This window comes from Eucyclogobius newberryi, unplaced genomic scaffold (assembly GCF_026437365.1).
Source record: "Eucyclogobius newberryi isolate DKJ021-1_F unplaced genomic scaffold, fEucNew1.0.hap1 SCAF_19, whole genome shotgun sequence".
Taxonomy (NCBI): Eukaryota; Metazoa; Chordata; class Actinopteri; order Gobiiformes; family Gobiidae; genus Eucyclogobius; species Eucyclogobius newberryi.
The window spans coordinates 31,250,871-31,271,500 of NW_027315823.1; the positions used below are offsets into that span (position 1 = coordinate 31,250,871).

General features: G+C 39.8%; 1 protein-coding gene across 3 annotated transcripts in view; it reads left to right on the forward strand.

Moving 5' to 3' along the window:
- The window catches only part of pax7a (paired box 7a), a 59,473-nt gene that overhangs the window by 11,116 nt on the left and 27,727 nt on the right, over positions 1-20,630 (forward strand). For all 3 annotated transcript variants that reach the window (XR_011927859.1, XM_072452643.1, XM_072452642.1), the window contains exon 5: positions 13,820-14,019. Coding sequence is in view for 2 of the 3 variants with exons in the window: in XM_072452643.1 (XP_072308744.1) it covers positions 13,820-14,019 (200 nt within the window). In the remaining variant the exon portion in view is untranslated. The remainder of the gene's footprint in view (positions 1-13,819; positions 14,020-20,630) is intronic.

Below are 20,630 nucleotides of genomic sequence, written 5' to 3' on the forward strand. Positions count from 1 at the left end.
CAAATTCAAGCTGAACCATCACAAAAGCCAATGCTCTAATGTGCTGCACTACTACTACGAGCGCGGCTGCTGTATTCGAGTGTGGAAATTGCTGAAAACGAAGAGCGCACTGTGACAATGTTTCATGTTAAGGCGCATTTCAAAAGCTCTGCAAAAAGCCGTTTAAATCTTCCTCGTGGTTTTACACACCTAAAGAGAAGCAGAAAGCAGCAGAGACGGAGACGCCGCAGTGCAGTCTGTACTGTTCTGGTGAAAACGAGAGGCCATTGCGGTTTATTCTGGACTGAAATGGACATAGACTATATTGGCCATGGTCTGTAAATTGGATCTTTTTAAATTGTACCTTATTTACCCATTTTAATTGCAATTAAAAAGGGGAATCCACAAAGCTGAGGTGGTAAAAGCACCATTTGTCCAACAACATAAACCACTAAATCACTAGTGAGTTGTGAAGTTTGTTGGTAATTTATTTTGGTATATATAGTAATAGGAGTCGCAGCAGTAGCAGTAGTATACGTTCTTGTTGTAGTAATTCTAGTTTTAACTCCAAGTCCTGACCTAATTAAAGGCCAGGTCACAAAACACATGGAAACGTGTTAAGTTCAACACATTGGACACTTACCAGTACCAACCACAAGTCATCATTTTTGATCCCCTCTGTTTCCAGAGCTGTATATTCTTCCCGAAGATACATTATTCTTTCTCTCTTTTCAGTAAACAATTGAGTGTCAGTCTTTATCCTCCTCCCTCTGCCGGCTCTTTAGTCTTGTGACGGCTTTGGCTGGCTGCCGCGCTACATCAGAGGGGAGTCCAGTGATTTGTGACCCCAGCAAACCCACACTTAATCTCACTAAAGAGGCAGAGGCGGGGGGTATACCCAGACCTTTTTTTTTTTTTTTAACTTTGAGGGCCCCATATAGCCCAAGCAGCAACTCCACTCTGGCAGGTGTCAACATTAGCAAACAATCGAGCCCCCTCCCATGGGCCGCGTATGCCCCAACGCTGAAAAACTCTTCGGCACTCTATATACGCTGAAAAGAAAGCAACATAATGGCGGCAATGCGGAGGGGGAGGAGAGGCGAGGAGGACAAGAGACAGATTACATTCTTCAGACAGCTATTAGGAGGGATGAGTCGCTTCTAAACAAACAAATCAATATTGTGTTAGTTTACCAAGTGGAGTTATCATTGTGGCTTTAGGCGTATTTATTTTTCATTGTCTTTTCTTTCTTTCTCCACTTCGCCAAGGCATCCCCGCATAGACCAATCCAATTTAGAGAAGGCCATCCCAGCAGAGAGGCCTATCACTTCGGTGTTATTGTTTGGGCAAGTCAATTGGCTCTTGTAATGAAACCTGATTACACTGTTGGATAGTGGACACTGAGCAAAATGTCCGAAATGGGAATAGAGGTGCTTATACAGGTCTTTGGGGGATAGCCAAGGTGGAGCGCTCTTTTGCCATTCATTAGACAGGACAGAGAAGCAAGCGTGAAGGAAATAAGGAAGAAATGGGTCGACATGTTGGAGTGGTACGGCTCTTGAGTGGATATGTGTCTTGACAAGAGAGGCAATGTTTTTTTTAAAGGCCATTTATTTAAGTCTGAGTAGTGATTCAGATGGACAAGTGTACTCTAAGAGGTGGAGATTTTAATGGGAAAACCAATAGTCTTTCAAGTAGTTAAAAGGACATCAGCTTCATCTGCGCTTTGGAGAAATGAAATAACATGTTGTGTAAGGAAAAAACAGAGGAAATATGTTGTTACTTTATTTAAAATGTATATCATGACTCTAACAATCGAAATCCACATTCAGATTTGTGCCGTTCCGCATAATAAAGTCAATAATCGAGTTTGAATGTATTTTATTGCCATTTTACAGTATACTTCAATGTAATTAATTAATTAATCGCAAACAAATTGAATAGGAGGAATTTGCAAATTACAAAGACTGCAATTTTTGAAGTACCATCATTTCCTCCACAAACAACAAAATATCATGTCTTATTCTGCATAAAAGTACTTATAATGCAGTTTCTATCTGTGATTCTTGCAGTTTGTCAGTTCATATTTCATTTTTAAGTCTTCTGGACGCGTTTTACTGTTTGCACCTTTTGCACATGTTTTCCACTGACACTTTTAAACCAGAAACGGCAAATAAGATAAACCAACTAACTAATATGTCAACTTGGAGCAGAAGCCTATCATTAAAATGTAAATGGCAAATCTAATCGCAATCACAATGCTTGTCAGAAAAATCCCAATTAGATATCGTTCCCAAATCGTTTAGCAAACATGAGCTAAAAAACAATTGATTTTTGCATTCGCTGTCGTTACTGCCCCAACACAGTGAAGTAGTGGTACTATTTAAAATTGTAACATTCGTAGTTTGTACCAGTATATTCACGATAGATGTTTGTAGAAATAGTACAGTTGTCGTAGCAGTGGATTTTGCAATAGCTCCATTTGCGTGTGGTCCTCCTCAGCTCGTCTTTTGGACCTGGTCGCTTGCCATAAACTCATTTACAGTTATTGTTTGTAAGCCCACTATTCTCCAATAACGCAACACAATTAACTTCACATTTGACCTTTACAGACAATAGCACATGGCGACACAAAGCCTCAGCTACAAGTCATAAAATCATCACAAGCTTTCGTCGTATTAGTCCGACTCCCAACCAGTGAGAGAAAACAGGGCCTCAGCGTTGTTAAAGAAAGCACTGCTAACTCTGTATGACTGCAGTCTTTGTTCTAGCTGCAAAGTAGATAAAATGCCCAAAGACAATGTGAATATGTTTATTGAATAATTTTTAGCTGCAAGGAGTTTTGAACGAAGCGTGTAATTGCATAAATCACAGCCATTTTGTCTAATATGTTATCTACCAAACAATATAAATGCAAAAGTGTGCTGACAAATAATCTTCGGAATAAAAAAAGAAAGAAAGAAAATAAACGAACAAATATGGTATCTCTAAAACTGATCCTGCTTTAGTTTAACAAAAGTGGCTCCAGGAATTATCTATTATCTGTATTTTTAAAGTCACTATTATAACAATCCTCTTTGCCTTTTTAATATGCAATACATTTTATAAATATGTTCCCAAATGGTCTGGTTAAGGGAGGGCTTTATTCCTGATAATCATTTCTGGCCTATACATAGTTCAACATTTTTATTTTATTTTATTGTATTTAACATGTGTAAAGGAAACAATAGACACAAAAAAATATAAATGGAAATTGTATACAAATGTTGGTCCTAAACGCTTGATAACCACTATTACGGTATATTATTTTCATTTGTCTGACAGTTTTCAAAGATGTCCAAATGAATGGCGCATGAACTATAACAAATATAAGTATTTTATAACAATTATTGTTCTTAAAACCATAAAACAATAACATTTTCCTGTATATAAATATAAGTATTTTGTCAGGAAGAAGGATGTTGGAGGAACTGGCTATAGCGCCCCTCCTAACACCCATAGTAGCTCGGCTTATAACTTTAGCAAGAATCCTACTCATGCGATTGACTCTCCTTATTTGGTTCAAACAATAAACGGCAGCATCCAGGCAAATCAGGAGCTCTTCTATTGCTTTTTTTCCTTTACTAACGTCCCATGTAAAATTGCACAATGCCCAAGCAGGTCATAGGCATATCATTTATTGAAAGACGTGTAGTTTCCTCCAATTCGCTGCAGTCTCGGCTCGGGTTGAAAACTGGCATCGGTTGGGGACAGTGCGCCGCGTTATGGTCGTCCTCTTGTTACCACGGAAATGCATAAAAAAAAAGAAAAAAAGAAAAAAACACATTTGGGGCTAATTTTATTACAATACAGGGATAGTCCACATAATGTGCAGGGTAATTATGTTTAGCAGGCGTGTTCCCCTCAGAGCTGAATGAAAGGCATTGACCATGGTCTGCTAGTTTAGAAATCAGCATTAGCTTATGCTACTTAGAGCCAGAACATTGTACATTTTATGCTCTTGATCCTCCGCATCGGCCCGATATTCATTTGTTTTAATTGTTCCTGTTTATTCAAGACTTCAAAGCCGAGGTGGACTTGATACTTTTCGGAAAGAACATGCATTTTTTGGGGGGAAACCTTCATTATTTTTGTTTTAGGGAAAATACTATCACCTTGCAATAGAAGATGTAGCACTAGATGCAGTTACAGTAGAAGAAGTACAAATAATGATAAAACTTGTGTTGATAACCCTAGTATAAATAATATAAACAATTCTTAAAGTAGAAATATACCTTTAAGTGTGGTGCTAATAGTATCAGTTATAAATGTATTAGTTATAATAGTAGAGGTAGTTCTTCTTAGTCAATTTGACTTGTTACTCAGTTTTACCAACTACTTTACTCCTATTCTAGTAATGGTCTTTGCAGTAGCAGTATTTGAACTTGATAGGCAGCACCTCTTCCACCTCTTCCATACACAATAAACACGTCCCATAAGTGTTTCGAATCAGAAATTTGGTCGCCCAAACAGTGGGGTGGAGCTGCTGTCCGCGCCGACTCAATAAACAAGGAGAAAATATTGTGTTTCCCGTTTTCTCCGCTAATGGGCTTATTTCTGCATTGTCACTCACTCTGTCTTTGGGGAATATGTGGCGCTATAAAAGCCCTCAATACAAGTAAATGGGGATCGCCAAATGAATGCCAAACACACTGTACGGTAATTCTGCACAATGTAGTGGAGGAATGTTTGTTTGTCCCACAATGAGCTGAATGCCAGTGGACTGTGATGCGGCGTAATGTGCAAATACTACAAGATTTAAGACCTGGCATTAAGGTTTAATTCTTTTAATGTTGCCCACCTCTGCTATTGAAATGTCGACTATTTTAAAAGGCATAAAAGGGACGGTTCTGGATATGCTTTTAAGTCAACAACTATATTTGTTACCTGAGACGCTTAACTTACATTCAGACATAAGATAAGATAAGATAATCCTTAAATGATTCATAAGAGAACAATTACTTGGACACAGTAGATCCAAAAAGAACAATACTTCTTAATAACAAAGAGAGAATCAAAGAGATCTAAACATTTGTGCCAAATAACGTACAATAAATGGATTTGTAAATATGAAATGTTTCTAGACTTTATAGTTGCCATCAACTACAGGGACACAATCCCATTAGCAGCTACTTACAGTGTATATAGTTTATTTCTTATTATAGGCCAATGAAATTATTACCTTGCTATCAAACTGATTCAAATGTTTAATTATTGTGATATTTTGTACTATAAAAAATGCATTTCACTCTTTGAGTCAAATAACCCAAATATCCTTGTGCAACCTCGCTTCTGAGAGTGAACAATGAGAGTTAGTGTCTTATGCAGGGACATAAAACAGTGATGACAGTACAAGATATTTAAACATATATATATTGAAAACAAAGTTGTTCTTAAAACTCTTCTTAGTGCCTTGAATGGCCCTGAAACTTTTCCAGAGTGGTGCCTGGTCCAGCCTCCTCCTCTGGGTCCTCAGAAATGTCCAGAGTGCATTCCAATAGCTCGCTCAGTAATCTTTTCTGGCTCTTTGTTGAGGAATGATTTGTTCCTGCAGGAGTTCTCGGCTCTTGGCCCAGAGACGCGGTGGTTTGATTTCCTGCGCAGGGTTTAGGCATTAGAGCAGAGGGACCCAGCGCCACCCGCACTCCCCTGGGCTCCCCGATGCTTTCCAGTGCACTGCGTTAATTTCACTACTTTAGCTGTGACCTCAATTAGTAAAGACATTTGAGCTCCACCCAAGAAACCTGGGTTGAGAGTTCAGTTTGCTGACAAATTTGACTGCAACTTAATTTTTCTTTTCTCCAAAAATGTAAAATCTTGGGAATGTTTGGACAATATACTTTTTGAAAACATTTGTAGTAGTAGTATGAGATTATTACATAAACGATGCTCATTAATTTACTTTTAGTTAATGGCTACTCGTAATACTGAGACACACAAACTATTAAGCACTGTCTATTAAGCATTTATTATTTTCAAACTAAACACAAATCTAGACAGTAAAGATCAGCACTTTTACACATTTACTTTTGCTTAGTTTCATTTTGTTTACTGAGAAATGCTAAATAGGGTGAGCAGTGATAACTGTTTTGTTAGGACTCGTGCGTTGAGCTTCCAAAACGCTTATCGACGCAGTTTTCCAAATACAACTTTTAATATAATATAATACGAACAGAAAGCAGAAAATTCAATAGTAAACAATGTAGCCTGTAGTATCCCGGTTTTAGTCGATGCATATTAGAGAAAAGTGCTCCCACCCCGCGAGCCCTTCACGCTCTCACAGTGCAGCGCAGGCATGGGGAGTCAATATGTCAGCGTTTATGGATGTCCCGCGGAGCTGCACCGGCCTGTCAGGGGCCCATTCATGCTCTAATGGCCCCCTGAGGAGCTGCTCTCTCTGGGCTCAAAAGGCTGGGGGCCCCTCCGATGCCCTGTTGTTGGAGGTGAGTGTGGACGCGCTAGGCTTCATCCACATGACACCAGCCATAAAAGAGCATCGCATTCTCCATCCTCTCACTCTCCCTTTCTCCCTCTCTCACCGCACCCCGCTCGCCCCAGCCCGCTTCAAACGCTCAGAAAAGAGGGGCTAATTGTTTGTTGTGAGAGCCAAAGATTATAGAGCCTCCCATCCTTCTATGGGACGGTCCGCTTTTACCCCCCTTTAGCCCCCGTTTCTAAGGACAGACAGAACGACAGACAAGAGAAGAAAAGTATTGGAATTTTCTTGACAAATGTAAAGCAGTGAATTCAAACTTCTTCTTCTTCTTCTTCTTCTTCTTCTTCTTCTTCTTCTTCTTCTTCTTCTTCTTCTTCTTCTTCTTCTTCTTCTTCTTCTTCTTCTTCTTCTTCTTCTTCTTGCACAACCTGTTTTTGATGGGCTTTTTGAACTGTAAAAGTACAAACTGATATGGATGGTCAGTAGACTCACATACACAAATAAAAGTCTTCAATTATAACAAAACAGTTTTTATATTACAAGGTGCAAAAGACAAATAATGGACCAATCGTTTCACGTTTCGACAGGTAAAGTTATGGTGAAATTTGCATCTAATCGCAACAAAAAGTCCAATATACTTTGGATGAACTGACCTTGTTTGAGTACATTCTTAGCCTTAAAGTCAAAATGATTGTTTTTCAGATAGATGGTAAAATGTATAATATTTTCACATCAAGTTATAGGCCTGTGTCCCGTCCAGATTCAATTTCAGCTAAATGTCAAATTAAATCCAGGAGAAGGTCACTGACATCCAGCGTTAAATGGTAATAAAATGAATATGAAGGAACTCTTGTATTGACATGACCGTATTAGAGTTAAAGTTTAAAGGTTTTAAATTGTATTATTACATTTCTCTGGGTTTATGCCTTTTGGAAATAGTTCACTTTAAGTTAGAAGAAATTGCATACAGAAAAAAACACTACTACTATTACTACTACTAGTACAACTACTACTACTTTTACAACTACTACTACTACTACTACTACTACTACTACTACTACTACTACTACTGTTATCCCCCAAACTCGCTTCCAAGGCTAGCAACCATCTTTATGCAAAAATGTATACCAGCCCAGCAAATTGTACTTGAATAAACTAATTCAAAGTTAAAAAACACTGTAATGCACCTTTAAGATTTTTTTTTTTTTATCATCGCTTGGAGATAGAAACAGATTATAGTCGGAGAGAATTCATCTTAAACCCACTTTGTTATCTCCAGCGCCTATCTTGTCTCCACATAAGGTTCCTATCTGCGCTACATCCCTGCGCAAATGCCTTGAATCACATGTCTCGTTCTTTAACTCGCCCTATGGGAACGCACAGGCACTAAATAGGGAAGCCGCCCCGTGTTCGGAAAAATGCAAATTGGTCGAGTTGTTAGTTATTTGATGTTGCTGCCCACCCCCCCGTTCCCACCTCCTCCTCTTCTCCCTCTCAGCCCCCAAAACATGTCTCCACTCCAGTGTTGTTGGTTGGTTTTGTAGTGTCTATATTATGCAGGCCCGGAGCAGTAGAGACATTGCAGAGACAGATGCATGTCAAAGATAGCAGATCTCCTATCAGACCCTGCGTGCTTCCCTTATCGCGCGTCCCTTTTGCATAATTAGGTCTTTTGATATTCACCCTCTCGCGCTGACAAAAAGTATAATTGCGGCATCAGCTTCGACAAAAGGTAGGCGCAGAATAAACAAGTCGGCACAAGAAAAGACGCGGGTGTTATTTATGTCCTATGGGGAGGAAAAACAACATTTGGAAAAGGAAATCTACTGTCAGTCATAATCAACTGGTGTGCCTTGGAGCTCGGAGGCTGGGCTTGTGAATGCAAAAAAGGAAGAAGAAAATGCTAGCAAGAGGCCTGATTGTAATTATGCTGGAACTAATATGCTTTTCAAAATGAGCAATTATGAGCTAATGCCGGCTCTGCCAAGGCCCTGTCTGTTTTTGTCCCTCCGTCTCTTTTGGATAGTTTGCAGAAAGGTGCGCGGGGATAACATTCAGAGGTAATGTATATGAGCGCTACTTTAGACCCGACCAGTATTAATGGCAGGTGTGTTGGAGGATAAAGCAGGAGTTAAGTCTGGCACCGCTGCACCAGCACTTTGAATAGAGGACTGTACGAGACACCTGGTTGTACGCTGCGGGTTGGTGCAAGAATAAGACACGATAAGTCGTTCTACAAGGTATTAATTTCTTAACCGACCAGCTCAATGGATCTGGACTCTCGAGTTATCCTCTACCAAGATAGAAGTGAGGTTTATAGTACATGCTTCTCCTCTTGAACGTCTATTTCATGTAGGGACATTTGGTTGCCGCATTTGACCCATCCTTCAATACAATACGGTTCAACTTGCTGGGGGCATTGGGTGACATGGCCCAGGGACCTCTTGAGTCAGGGTTTGGGGATTTTTGAGCTAGCAATTGGTTTAGCGTACATTGATTACCAAAATAAAACGTGATTCTGTCAACTGGACAAAGGTTTTAAGACTGAAAATGTTTCCACTAATCAAGTAGCTTCTTCAGCTTATCTAACAAAATGTCTTCACTCTTTAATCTTTTGTCCAGTTGACATATTTTTTTTTTTAAATGCTACAGAACCTGTCCGGAGAACTGAGGGTCCACACAGACACCTTGATTTGAAAAACGTAGCAAATTGAGTAGATCTGTGAAATGTGTCCAAGTATTTATTCTGTCATCAAGGCCTTCAAGGTGAAGCTGAGGTAAAGTAAAGCTGAAGTGGAGAGAGAGTGGATTTAAGGCTGATGAGGATGTTATCTGTGTAAAGCTGGCTGTGAGGTCAATAAGAAAGCCTCCTTAAAGAGCGGCAGTCCTTGAACTTTGCAGTACCCTCTAACTGTTAACATTCCATCTTTGTTTAAAGTAATGAGTATTTTATTGAGACTAATTCATGCTGATAAGGCCAAATAATACATTTTAAGTAGCATTTATAAAGACAAAAAGAGTACTAGAACAATCAACTTTGCATTCAAGTCAATAGTTTGTCTATAGCTTCATACTGCATGGCCAAAGCAGCCAACTGTCATAAACAAACAATAGGACTGCACGTGGTGTCTTTGATGGTGAAGATTTAATGTGTACATTGCGTATTCAATTGAATTTAGACCATTTGGACTCATCCTGATCTAATAGAATGTTAGAATTGAAGAGGAAAAAAGTTGGATTATACTTCCTTCAGATGAATTATACTGCTGGCAAATGATCAAATCCTGCAGGTAATTTCAGGTAATTTTCACTTATAATCTGCCTTATCTTATTTCCCCCACCCATACAAAGCAGCGATTTAGCCTCATTCATTCTTATTTTTAATTCAAAATCAATACCCAAACCCTCGGAGGGGCCCTAAAGGAGAGTACACGGCTGTAATTGTGCCAACTGGATAGGGGATAATGAGATTGTAATTAGGAGATAAGTAATGAACCAGCCCATGAGCACTTTATCGATATCCTCGGCACCTCTGAAAGGAATTACACCATCGCCATTATTATAAAGGGCTTCATTAGAAAGCACCTATTTGTAATGATAAAAGTAGAGCTGTATTGTCCCCAAAATGCCTGCAAGTCATTGGTTATTTCAGTGTAATGAAGCCACACAGTCACATACTATCATCAATAGTAATGCCATTCCCTCTAACTTTATCTATGCTTGCAATCAGCACAAAAAAACAGTAGCTTTTAGTTGTTATAGAGATAAAAACACTGCATAAATAACGTTATAAAATAGCCCCTATAGATTCCCTTGAAGATTTGAAGAAAGATGGTTTGGTACAATATGAGACAAGGATTTGTAAAGCTTGCAATGTTGGTTCAAACTCATAAAAATCTGCAAAAAAACACTTTGGTGTAATACATTTTTTAATAATACTTTATATGGTATTGAATTTCCTGTATTGAAGGGCCTGTATGTGATTTAGACAATTTTGAACATGTTTTAGACTGGAATGGGCCAGACATCCGGTTTAGCTCTCGTGCATAGATTGGATTAAACTGTTTGTCTCCGGCTGTTGCTTCCTTTTGGATCTTATTCATCAAATGCTTTTTAATATTGGCAATACCAACATTTCCCCCCTACAAATATCTGTTTTTCCATTAAAATGGATATAATATGGTGCTTTCCTGAACTAGAACATTTTGTTAAATTCCAAGACTAAGTTACTGCTATACATGATGCCTTGGTCAAGTTTAAATATGAGGCTTATTTTCAAAGGCTGCGCTCAACAGCTACTCTAAAATCCTCCTTGCATAACCTCAAATTGCACATTACAGCTGGCATGTGTTGTTACAAATCTCCTTTCTCTTCCTCACCTCCAGTTTGCGGCATATAGATGGGTTTTATATGAGCTTTACATCTCACCCTGACCTGGCTGCCCTCTGCGCCGCCATATTTCCCTTCTTCATTAGACGCACCGCCATTGACCTTGCACTTGTGAGCCTCGTACCAGGGACATGTGTTGGATCTGTGGAGCTTAAGGGGGAGCAGCCGTGCACTCTTTTGTCTATGGAGGTTTATCAGTCATTAGCTTGATAGCATGTTAATTGTGACATGGGTAGCAGCTGTTGGTTTGCTTGTAAGGTGACAGCTTGTATGTCGACATGCTAGTATGAACATTACAGCCATTTAGACTCATTATATGTAGTCGGATTCGAGCTGCATTTACTTGGCTGGAGGTTCAAGAGGTGTTCTGAACAGGCACCGTAGAAAATGGTGTCACAGAATAGTACAGTACAAGAAGGCAAAAATACTAAATGTTTCTATATTTCCATTTTGCTAAAACATTAACTTTCAAATCAGTTGTAGCGAGACATATGTTCTGCGCGCAATTTTGTTCTTTGTCCATCTACGTTTTCACTCTGCCCACCCAAATTCAGCTACTTCAAAATGAGTGTGTATATTTATTTTATGATTTTGGCTAGAGACCCAGAAAGATCCCTGAAACACAACATTACTTTGTGACCATTTGCTTTCAGTAAGGGTGCGTTCACACTTCCACATGTCAAAATTGGGACAAAACCAGGAACAGAACAAAAATAAGTCCAATCAGAAGTAAACTGGGCTAAAACCAGGACACACAAACTGGAAGCACAAACTACTCTCAGACTCTGACTCTTAAGTTGGATGGCATTGTCAATCAAGGCGCAGTCAGTTCCATGACCCAAAGAAAACATTTTGGTGCACACTTTGTTGTCCCCGCCGTTGCCCCTTGTGTCTGGCCTCCCCCCACAGGACAGGGGTGACTTTGGAAAGTGATCCGTGCATCAAGGGGACCAGCCCCAAGTCTGGTCATGCTGCGTTACTGTGCCAATGGCTATAGCATCATCATGAAAACCAACAAAGGGATATGTGGCGTATGTACATATTCAACTTTGTATGTTCAAGGGTGTTCTGCAGCCCCATACGAGCCGCGCTTCAAGAATCAATCTTTATTAAAAAAAGGATAAGACTGAAGAATTGATTTAATGAATGCGGCCTCATGTCCTGCAGCCACATGTAATCCTCGGAGAACCATCGAGCCGGAGCGCAGGGGGACACAAACGTTCGTGGAAGACTGCTGGAGTGGCCTGTAATGATAGTCTCCATATAATCCCATAATTCCTTGTTTAATTAAACTCTGGAGCTGGCCTTGAGACGCTGCCAGCTCTGTTGCTCTTTTGTTCTCACAGTTGTTATTTGGAGGCTAGGTTGGAGTATTCTTTTGTCCACTCGTGTTGAAGGATTTGACTGAAATGGGCTATAAACAGCGATGAGTAACAATGAATGCGATGGTAGGGAGCAGAGTCATTCAGGTATAAGTATTATAGTTCTCATTCAAATCTCTCCTTACACCCGCTGCTTCTCCGTCTTCGATATCTCGCTTTCTTTCTGCGCTCCCACACTTTCTGGACTGTTCATGATGCAATCCAGCTCGCCCCGGGGCGACGCTGGCACATCACGGCGCCTTGTCAATGTCTCAATGAAGAAATTATGAAAATATGAATTTTATGACATAAAATGAAAAGGGCCATGTAGTTTGAATAGACATGCAGAGGAGGTTAAAATGATGCAATTTTCTAAATTCAGTTATAATGTTAATGCGTATTTGCTGTCAAAAAATTCCCTGTCGGCCTGGATTGTACCTCTTTGTGCTCTATCTCTGTTCCTCGAGCAAAAACTCAGAGCGGTTGAATGCCTAAAAAGTAACGTGGAATATGCGCTAATTCATTTAATGACAGCAGATGGAAACACATGGGACTGAGGGCTTTGCAGTGATATTGTGTTCTTTCTGATGCTCTTTGGCTCTGGCTGTATCTCAGCGTGATGCCTTGGGCCAATGGAGAGAAAGGCAGGGTGAAGAGCAGCAAGGTGGCCCGCTCAGATTAACCCCTCTCTCCGCTCCACAGCTCCCTCAGCCCCAGGACGGCCCCAGCCTCAGGGGCCCCTCTCTCACACAGGGATTGTATATCAGGCTTCTTATACTAAATAAATATGCTCAGATTAAGATAATATTCTGCCTGCTGTATATTGACGAAAGGGTTGCTGTCACTTCAATCCTCTGTGTTGCCCGTCTCCCTTTCTTCTCTCCCCGGACGGCGCCGTTGAATGCACTATTGCACGATTTAGGCCCTGCTTACATGTACACAGATATATTTCATAAACACCTTTTCTCTGTGCATCTGTGCTTTCATGTTTAAAGCCACAAAACAAAGATTTTGAAAAACTGTGCGGACAGAGATAAAGAAACTTGACCGCTAAAAGTGAAAAACAATATTTCTTTGTAAATGCCTAAAGGACACAGTTTTTACAATATGAAAGAAACTGAACAAAATCACGACATGTGAATAGTTATTATAGCAAATACACAATTTTAGATGCCCTGATGACCGTGTGCTATTTTGCATGCCCTTATTTTAGCATAGTCTATATATATATTGTTAAAGTTGTTATTATTCATAGTTTTATGTTGCACCTTACTGTCGAAGCAAGTTCCTCGTTTGTGAATTTTGTTCAGTGACTGGCAATAAAACTTTTCTGATATTGATTTAGGTGAAAAAGTCTTCTCACAGTACTGTTGTGTTAATGGACACTATACTTGTAACATTTTCATACTCACATTAAATGTGTATTTTCATTTATTGAAGGTTTAAATAGACAGGGATAAATGTGTGTTAGTCCAGTTTAATGTTTTGGTGTTGTAATGTTTGAAGTTATTCTTAATCCTATGGAAAAAGTGTAGCACCGTATGACTATCTTATCTTATCTTATCTTATCTTATCTTATCTATCTTTTGATGAAAGCCTTTTGTTTGTCTTCCAGGTAACCGCACAGACGAGGGCTCAGATGTGGACTCAGAGCCGGACTTGCCCCTGAAGAGGAAGCAGAGGCGCAGTCGCACCACCTTCACCGCGGAGCAGCTGGAGGAGCTGGAGAAGGCTTTCGAACGCACCCACTACCCTGACATCTACACCCGCGAGGAGCTGGCCCAAAGGACCAAGCTCACCGAGGCCAGGGTCCAGGTAAGAAACTGCCTGTGTTTTACATCTCCGGGCAGAAAATGTGCACTAGTGTGTAAAACATGACTTCCATAACTTACATAATACTACACTGCTTAAACCTGTACTGCTACAAGATAAATGGCTATGGTTCCACTTTGCATTCAGTAACCAGGACTCATGGAAGTCGTGGAAAGCACCACTAAGTGCTAACAAAATAAACAAATACAAGTAAATAATCTCAGAACATTGTTAATAATGTTAGTTATTCATTGAAAATCTGTTATGGTCTACATCCTTTTACCTCCAGTTGCCTCTGTTTCAGAACTTTGGGATGTTATAACATTTTAAAAGGTCTATTGGATAAACCCTCTGCCAATTGGAAAACAATAACTGAAATTTGAAAAAATACATTCGCAAACAACTTTTAAACTACACCACTAGACAATAAAATATCTGGTTACTCTCGGCATTGTTTGTACACATATTATAACTCATGTTCCCAGTCTATATTTCTGTTAATACCCCTTGAAAATAAACAGACCAAACAAGTTGATGGCACTTTTAAGAGAGACCACACAAACAGCATATAAGTCAGCCATTAGACCAGTGCTCCAGTGCAGAAGAGTAGAAGTACTTGGCTGTTTCCAACTCTTTCTTCAAGCTTTACTTTCCCCAACCTCCTGCCCTGCCCGTCAGTGCCCTGTGAGTAAACATGTTCGTTTTCATTACACTTAAGGCGCCTGACAGAGCGCTCCGTCTTCTCGCCTCGGCCCCTTAAACCATGTCTGACATCTGGAGTGACAGGCGCTTGTACCACAGTGGGCCCGGATCCGTACAGTAGAGTTATAGCAACAGCTGTTCTCGCCGGGACGAAGGGGAGAAAAACCAACGCATTCCTGATGGATTTCTCATTTCGGCCTTTAGCCAGGATCCCATCCCCGGCACTTTCAAGCTGGCCGCGGCTTGTAAAACCCTCCACATATCACACAGGGTTCCTCATCCTCTCCCGGGACCCCATACCCCGACAACAACATTAATCAATCAGGCGCTAGTAAAAAATGGCTTGGTCTGGGGCACCCTCTCCTCTTACCACATCATTCAAACTTTGTTCCCCCGCTCCTCCGCTCTCCTCACCGCATGCTAAGTGTTCATCACAGTGCAAACATGCAGTCATGATATAACCGATTCTGCACATGTCTTTGTCCATCGTGAAGCCTGCAGGCTGAGAACACGGAGAGAGCGCATCTGAATCTGTAAGGCAAGGTAAAAGGACTCAAGAGTGACAGAAATGACTCTACTAAACATACTTAGGGCTGTGGTCTCCTAGTCGTTTAGTCAATGAATACGTAGATAGTGTATTAGCTGACCAATTCTTTTATGTGTCAATTATTTCAGATTTATATGGACCACAGCCGAAGTTAGTTATCTAAAGTTTTGGGAGTAACTGAGTTTAATCTGCCTTTTAACTCATGAAGATGGCGTGTACTTGTACTTCTCTACTTCTCTGTATACATAGTAGTTTTTGCGTAACATCCTTTTTATTTTTAGAGGTTATGCCAGCGCCATAACCCCTTTTAATCGATTAATTAATGCAAAGGACTTGTCTTTTGTTGACCAAGAATAGCTTTAGTGGCAGAAACATGTGGGAAGATAAGAAGTATTTTTAACATACGTTTACTTAGTGTGTAGTGGCAGTAATAGTAGTGCAAAGAGAGTATCAATAGCAGTATGTTTGGAGAAAACAGTAGTCATGGTTGGAGCAAAGGCTTGTAGTTGTGCTAGCAGTAATAGCAGTAGTGGGTGTAGCTAAATAAATAGTGCTGGTAGTAGCTTTGGTAAGTAATAAAGTGTTTGTCAAACCTCTGATTATAATTAACCTAAAGAGTGCTGCTAATCCATCCTTCCATTTCTGCCTATTGTATTAAAATTAAACACTCTTAAATTATGCCTAATCTGTTTTATTCTAAGTTTGAGGGATTTAGAAAAGCCTTTGTTGCAGCCAGCACTGCTTTACCAACAATTTACTCCAAACTTTTATTAGCGCGATGTATTTACAGAAAATGAGACATCTTTTTGGGACAAGCTACTGACTAAAGAAATGGCAGTGTCTCTTGTCTTTGCTGTTGGATAATAGACTTAAATTATGTCATGTGCAAACCTGAGGAATTCAAGTCATGGCTGTAATTTGTTAATGCTATTTTCCTCATAATCTTATTTGTGAAGCCTTTGAAACCCTCAAAAAGGTCAACCAAAACAGAATTTTTGAAGGAAAAAAAGAGAGCTTGACCAGGCAAAATAAATTCTTAATGATAGAATTTGATGAGCAAACTCAAGCATTCAAAATTCTGGCCTGCATATATTGTATTGTGCATATTTTAGCTCTAGTTAAGGTACTAATATCTATTTGTATTTGAGGATATTTGTATAGCACCAACATCTGTCAAAAAAACAAGACATCAAGAAGCTACTATGGATTTGTCCCGACCACTTTTTAACTCTGAATGAAAGGATATAATTAGTACAGACAATGGTTATTCCTGCATTGGACACACGGTCTGCTAAGATAATTAACAATTGTCAATACTTCTTAACACTTCATTGTTACGAATGAACAGAAAAGGTAGATATTTTTTGCAAAAACAAGCATCATTGGCGTTCACTTTTATGTTATGACAGAATTTGCCCATCTTCTGTTATGGACTCTTCCTGAGGCAATACACAGACATTCCCTTCTGTCTTAAAAATGAGAGAGTAATGACCGTCTAATATTGTATACATAATGTGTTTCTACAATGAGCATGGTTTTGTCCACCAGCTGGACATGAGCTCTACCCAAACAGTCCATCTTCAGGCAGGGGGATCGGACACCCTTTGGCCTGAGAGCAAAGCCTCTTCACAACAGCTGCAATGACGCATCTTCCAGATGTCCTTCAGTGAGGAGCAGGGTTCGGAGAGGGCCCGGGACAGGCAGGGGGTGTCCAGGGCTCCCACACAACCATATTTCACCTCACATTTGCTCCACCGTCATGGTCCAAATGTTTAAACACTGGTCATTAAACATGGCGATAATGTGGGAAGGCTTCTTAGATTTGAAGGAGAGCTTTAGTGAGAAGGACTTGAGTTAGAAGCAAGAAGTGGGCAACATATCAAAATCTAGACATTACCATGAATGTTTTATTTGGAAAAGTCAGGTCTTCTTTTTCAAATAAAATTTCACTTTTTTCAAACAAGACAGTGGTATACAAGCGATAGCTCATTTATTTTTTGAAGAAAAGTCAAATTTACTATGAATGTTGTTTTGAAGATATGATACAAACTTATTGAGTATATCGTTTGTTTCAATATCGCCACTTGCAATAGTATTAGATTTTTCTGATTGTTGATGATTTACGCAGTGGTAATAATACTTTTACTCAAGAGATCCTATGTTTTTAAAGATTTAACGAGGTGTAAAGAATAAGGGTAGAAAAATTTGATCAGATCTTTTGTAACATTGTAAGTTAATAACACAAGGAATAACGAAGTTGAATTGAATTGTGTTGTTACTGCAACTTGTATGTAATAGTAACTAAACCAAATCATTTTGCTAAAGTCTAAAACGGTATTGAACAGAATTTGAGGTGTGACTAGCTTTGTGGCATTGGGAGTAGTAGTAGTAGTAGTAGTAGTAGTAGTAGTAGTAGTAGTAGTAGTAGTTGTAAACAGCACTTCCCTCACGTCTCAGCAGCAGCTCCATGTTGTAAATTACACTGTTGGCTTGTGTCTGAACAGATGAGTGTTTGTTTTAGCACTGACTCAGAACCTAAACTCACAAACATCTTCATTTCCTCTGAGGGGGCCCCGGCTGCCATTTTGAGACCCCTTCACCATCCGTCTTCATAAGCACCCCCGGCCCTTTCCGCTGGACCTCCTGCTTTCTCCACCACCACGATTTTATCACTGCCTCTGACCAATACTGGGATCTGATCCATATCTACAATATCTCTGCGATTAGTTCCAGTTCTCAGTGGGAGTCCAAGCAGCCACCTTTAGTCTAATCTGTACTAGTTTAATCTGTACTGCGGCTTGTGGTGCTACTGTTCACCTGATAAGCTCACAATTGGTACGGAAAGTAGATATGTTGATGCGATGTCCTTAGATAAAATGTTGAAAACTGCTGAAAGTCGACAAACATACTTCAAGTGTTTTGACTAAACTAAATAACACAGTTTATTACTTCATTTTTTTTAGTTTATTGTTTATGATTTTCTTGAGCTGAAATTTGAGCTTCAAACTATTATGTATTGGTTGATTTTGAGTGTGTCATTATTTACTGTCTGCTCGATGTTGAAGGTTCAGTTCCAGGAAGCCATTACTCGAGCCATAACCCTAATGCTTTGCCTGTTCCACAATATTGCATTCACTTTATCTATCTCCATGGAGACAATCAGGTGACGCCATTGGGCCAAGTTATGAATTAGATCTGGTGACGCAACCATGGTTTATTTTATAGCAATAAAAACTCTCAAAATGTCAAAAAATATGCTAGATATATAGTGGTGGAAGAAGTAGTATTGATAGTAAAAGTGTTGTATATTGAGAAGCGTTAAATGTGATTTTGAAAAAGAATTGTGTAGATTTTTGGTCAACAAAAGCAAATTAATCGTATTTTTCATTTTTATTTCATTTTTGCTCAACGCCAGGACTTGAACTCAAAACCTGTATAAGCTGGATTTCCCCTTGAATGTGCTCGAACCTAAACCTGCAATCAGAATCAGAGTCAGAACTCATATCAAACCATAATCATATGGGAATACTTTTCACTTTTCAGGTCAGTTACAAATATGGTGGAGTAAAGTGAAAGTAAAAAACATTTTGACCTAAACACATATACCTTACTTTTATACTTTGCTACTTCCCACTGCTGGTAATGACATGCTGCAGTACATTTTAAGTGAATCTTTAACATCTCCATTACGACAACAAGCAGGTGGTGTACACTTCTCTCAAAATATCGCACAGTGCTCATTCAACTAGTGAGCAAAGTAAAAGAATACAGCCCCGTCACCATTTAGGGCAGCGTTTGACTTTGAGCATAAAGTAATGAAGGTGTGGTCCAGTCATGGCAGGACGCCGCTGCTTCGCTAGATCACATCTTATAAATGAACCAAATTACACTGAGCTCTATTTAGTCTGAAGTTTATGAAGTCTGACTCCCGAATGCTCATCATCGCCGCACGCCGCCGTCTCCACTCGCTCTGCCCAATTGGCCACATAGATCCTCTTTCAGTCCCAATAAACATTCTGCATGTAGCTATTATAGCCAGTGGAATCTAATAAGGTACAAGCATTGGGTTTTTTACGAGGCATGAAATCCATTTGGTAAAAAGTTTCTCTCTTCATCTGCGACTCGTGCTGGCCTGTTGATGCATGGTCGAGCGTAGAGAGGACTAAATAGTAGACGGAGAAGTGTGTGCGTACTTGAAATGCCCTATTTTGAGAGCAAACATATTGGTGATAATAGTTTCAAAGCCCGTTTGTAAGAAAGCTGCTCAGAAAATAATCCAATAGGGCGGTATAAGTACAATTTCCTGATATCTGTCAAGTACTAGCGGCAAGAGAGGGAGAGAATCACAATGACAACTAAACCCAAAAGGCAGCTGCATCCCCTGTGTGCGAGTTTGTGTCGTTTTTTATAAAGGAATAAATAGGATTTGTGTAGAAATTGTTGCTGCGCGTAAGAGTGAATGTTCTAACAGTTTTCTTATTATTAGAATTTAAATGACTTCAGTACTGTGCCTTCTGTACCGCTGATACTTATCAAACTAATCCCACTCTACTCAAATTCACACTCCTAGCTACTTTAATTAGCATAGTGCCAGTCTTGAAGGCAGGCAGAGGAGAGCAGAGAGAGAGGAGGAGGAGGTGATGGAGAGCGGGTGGGGGTTGCAGTTGCGTGGTATAGGACTGGATTTGTGTGTTGAAGCCTTCTTGCATCACCCTTATGTGTTTCATTTGTGGATATGAAGTCAGCAAGCAAGCACATTTTGTTTTGTCATTATCTCGCCTTTCTGTATTCATCTAGCGAATGTTGCAAATTGGCTGCAGAAAGGCGTCACGTTACAGATTGAGGACTTCTCTTAGTCAAAAATCATTCACGGGGGATTGTCTGGCGAGGGAAAATATATGCAATTCTTTAGAAAACAACATGGAGAGGTTTAGACTATGACACATGCGAGAGTGTCGGAGTGAGAATTATCGTTGATCTGCGATAAGGCAAAGCAAGATGCCGTTTGATCACTCGAAACCAGTTCTTTGGAGTTAAGGGTGTATAGGAAACAATGGGGACTGTATGATGCAACTGGCTCACAGCGCCACAGAGTGCTGCTTATACCGGCTTTATCCAATTAGGCATTTGAGGGTTTCCTCTGCAGCTTGGCACCTCAAAATGGGCTGAACTCTCCCACCCACAGCCTGGTCCCGCTTGTAACCTAAGATCTCAAAACTTCAACTTTCCAAGAGCTTCACTGATATTTAGGCTTTTTCTTCATCATTTCTGACTCTTACTTTGATCTTGAATTCCAACATGTTCCTTAATTACACCAAACTTTATAATTTACACAAATCTATACCAATAGCTGACTATGGTTCTT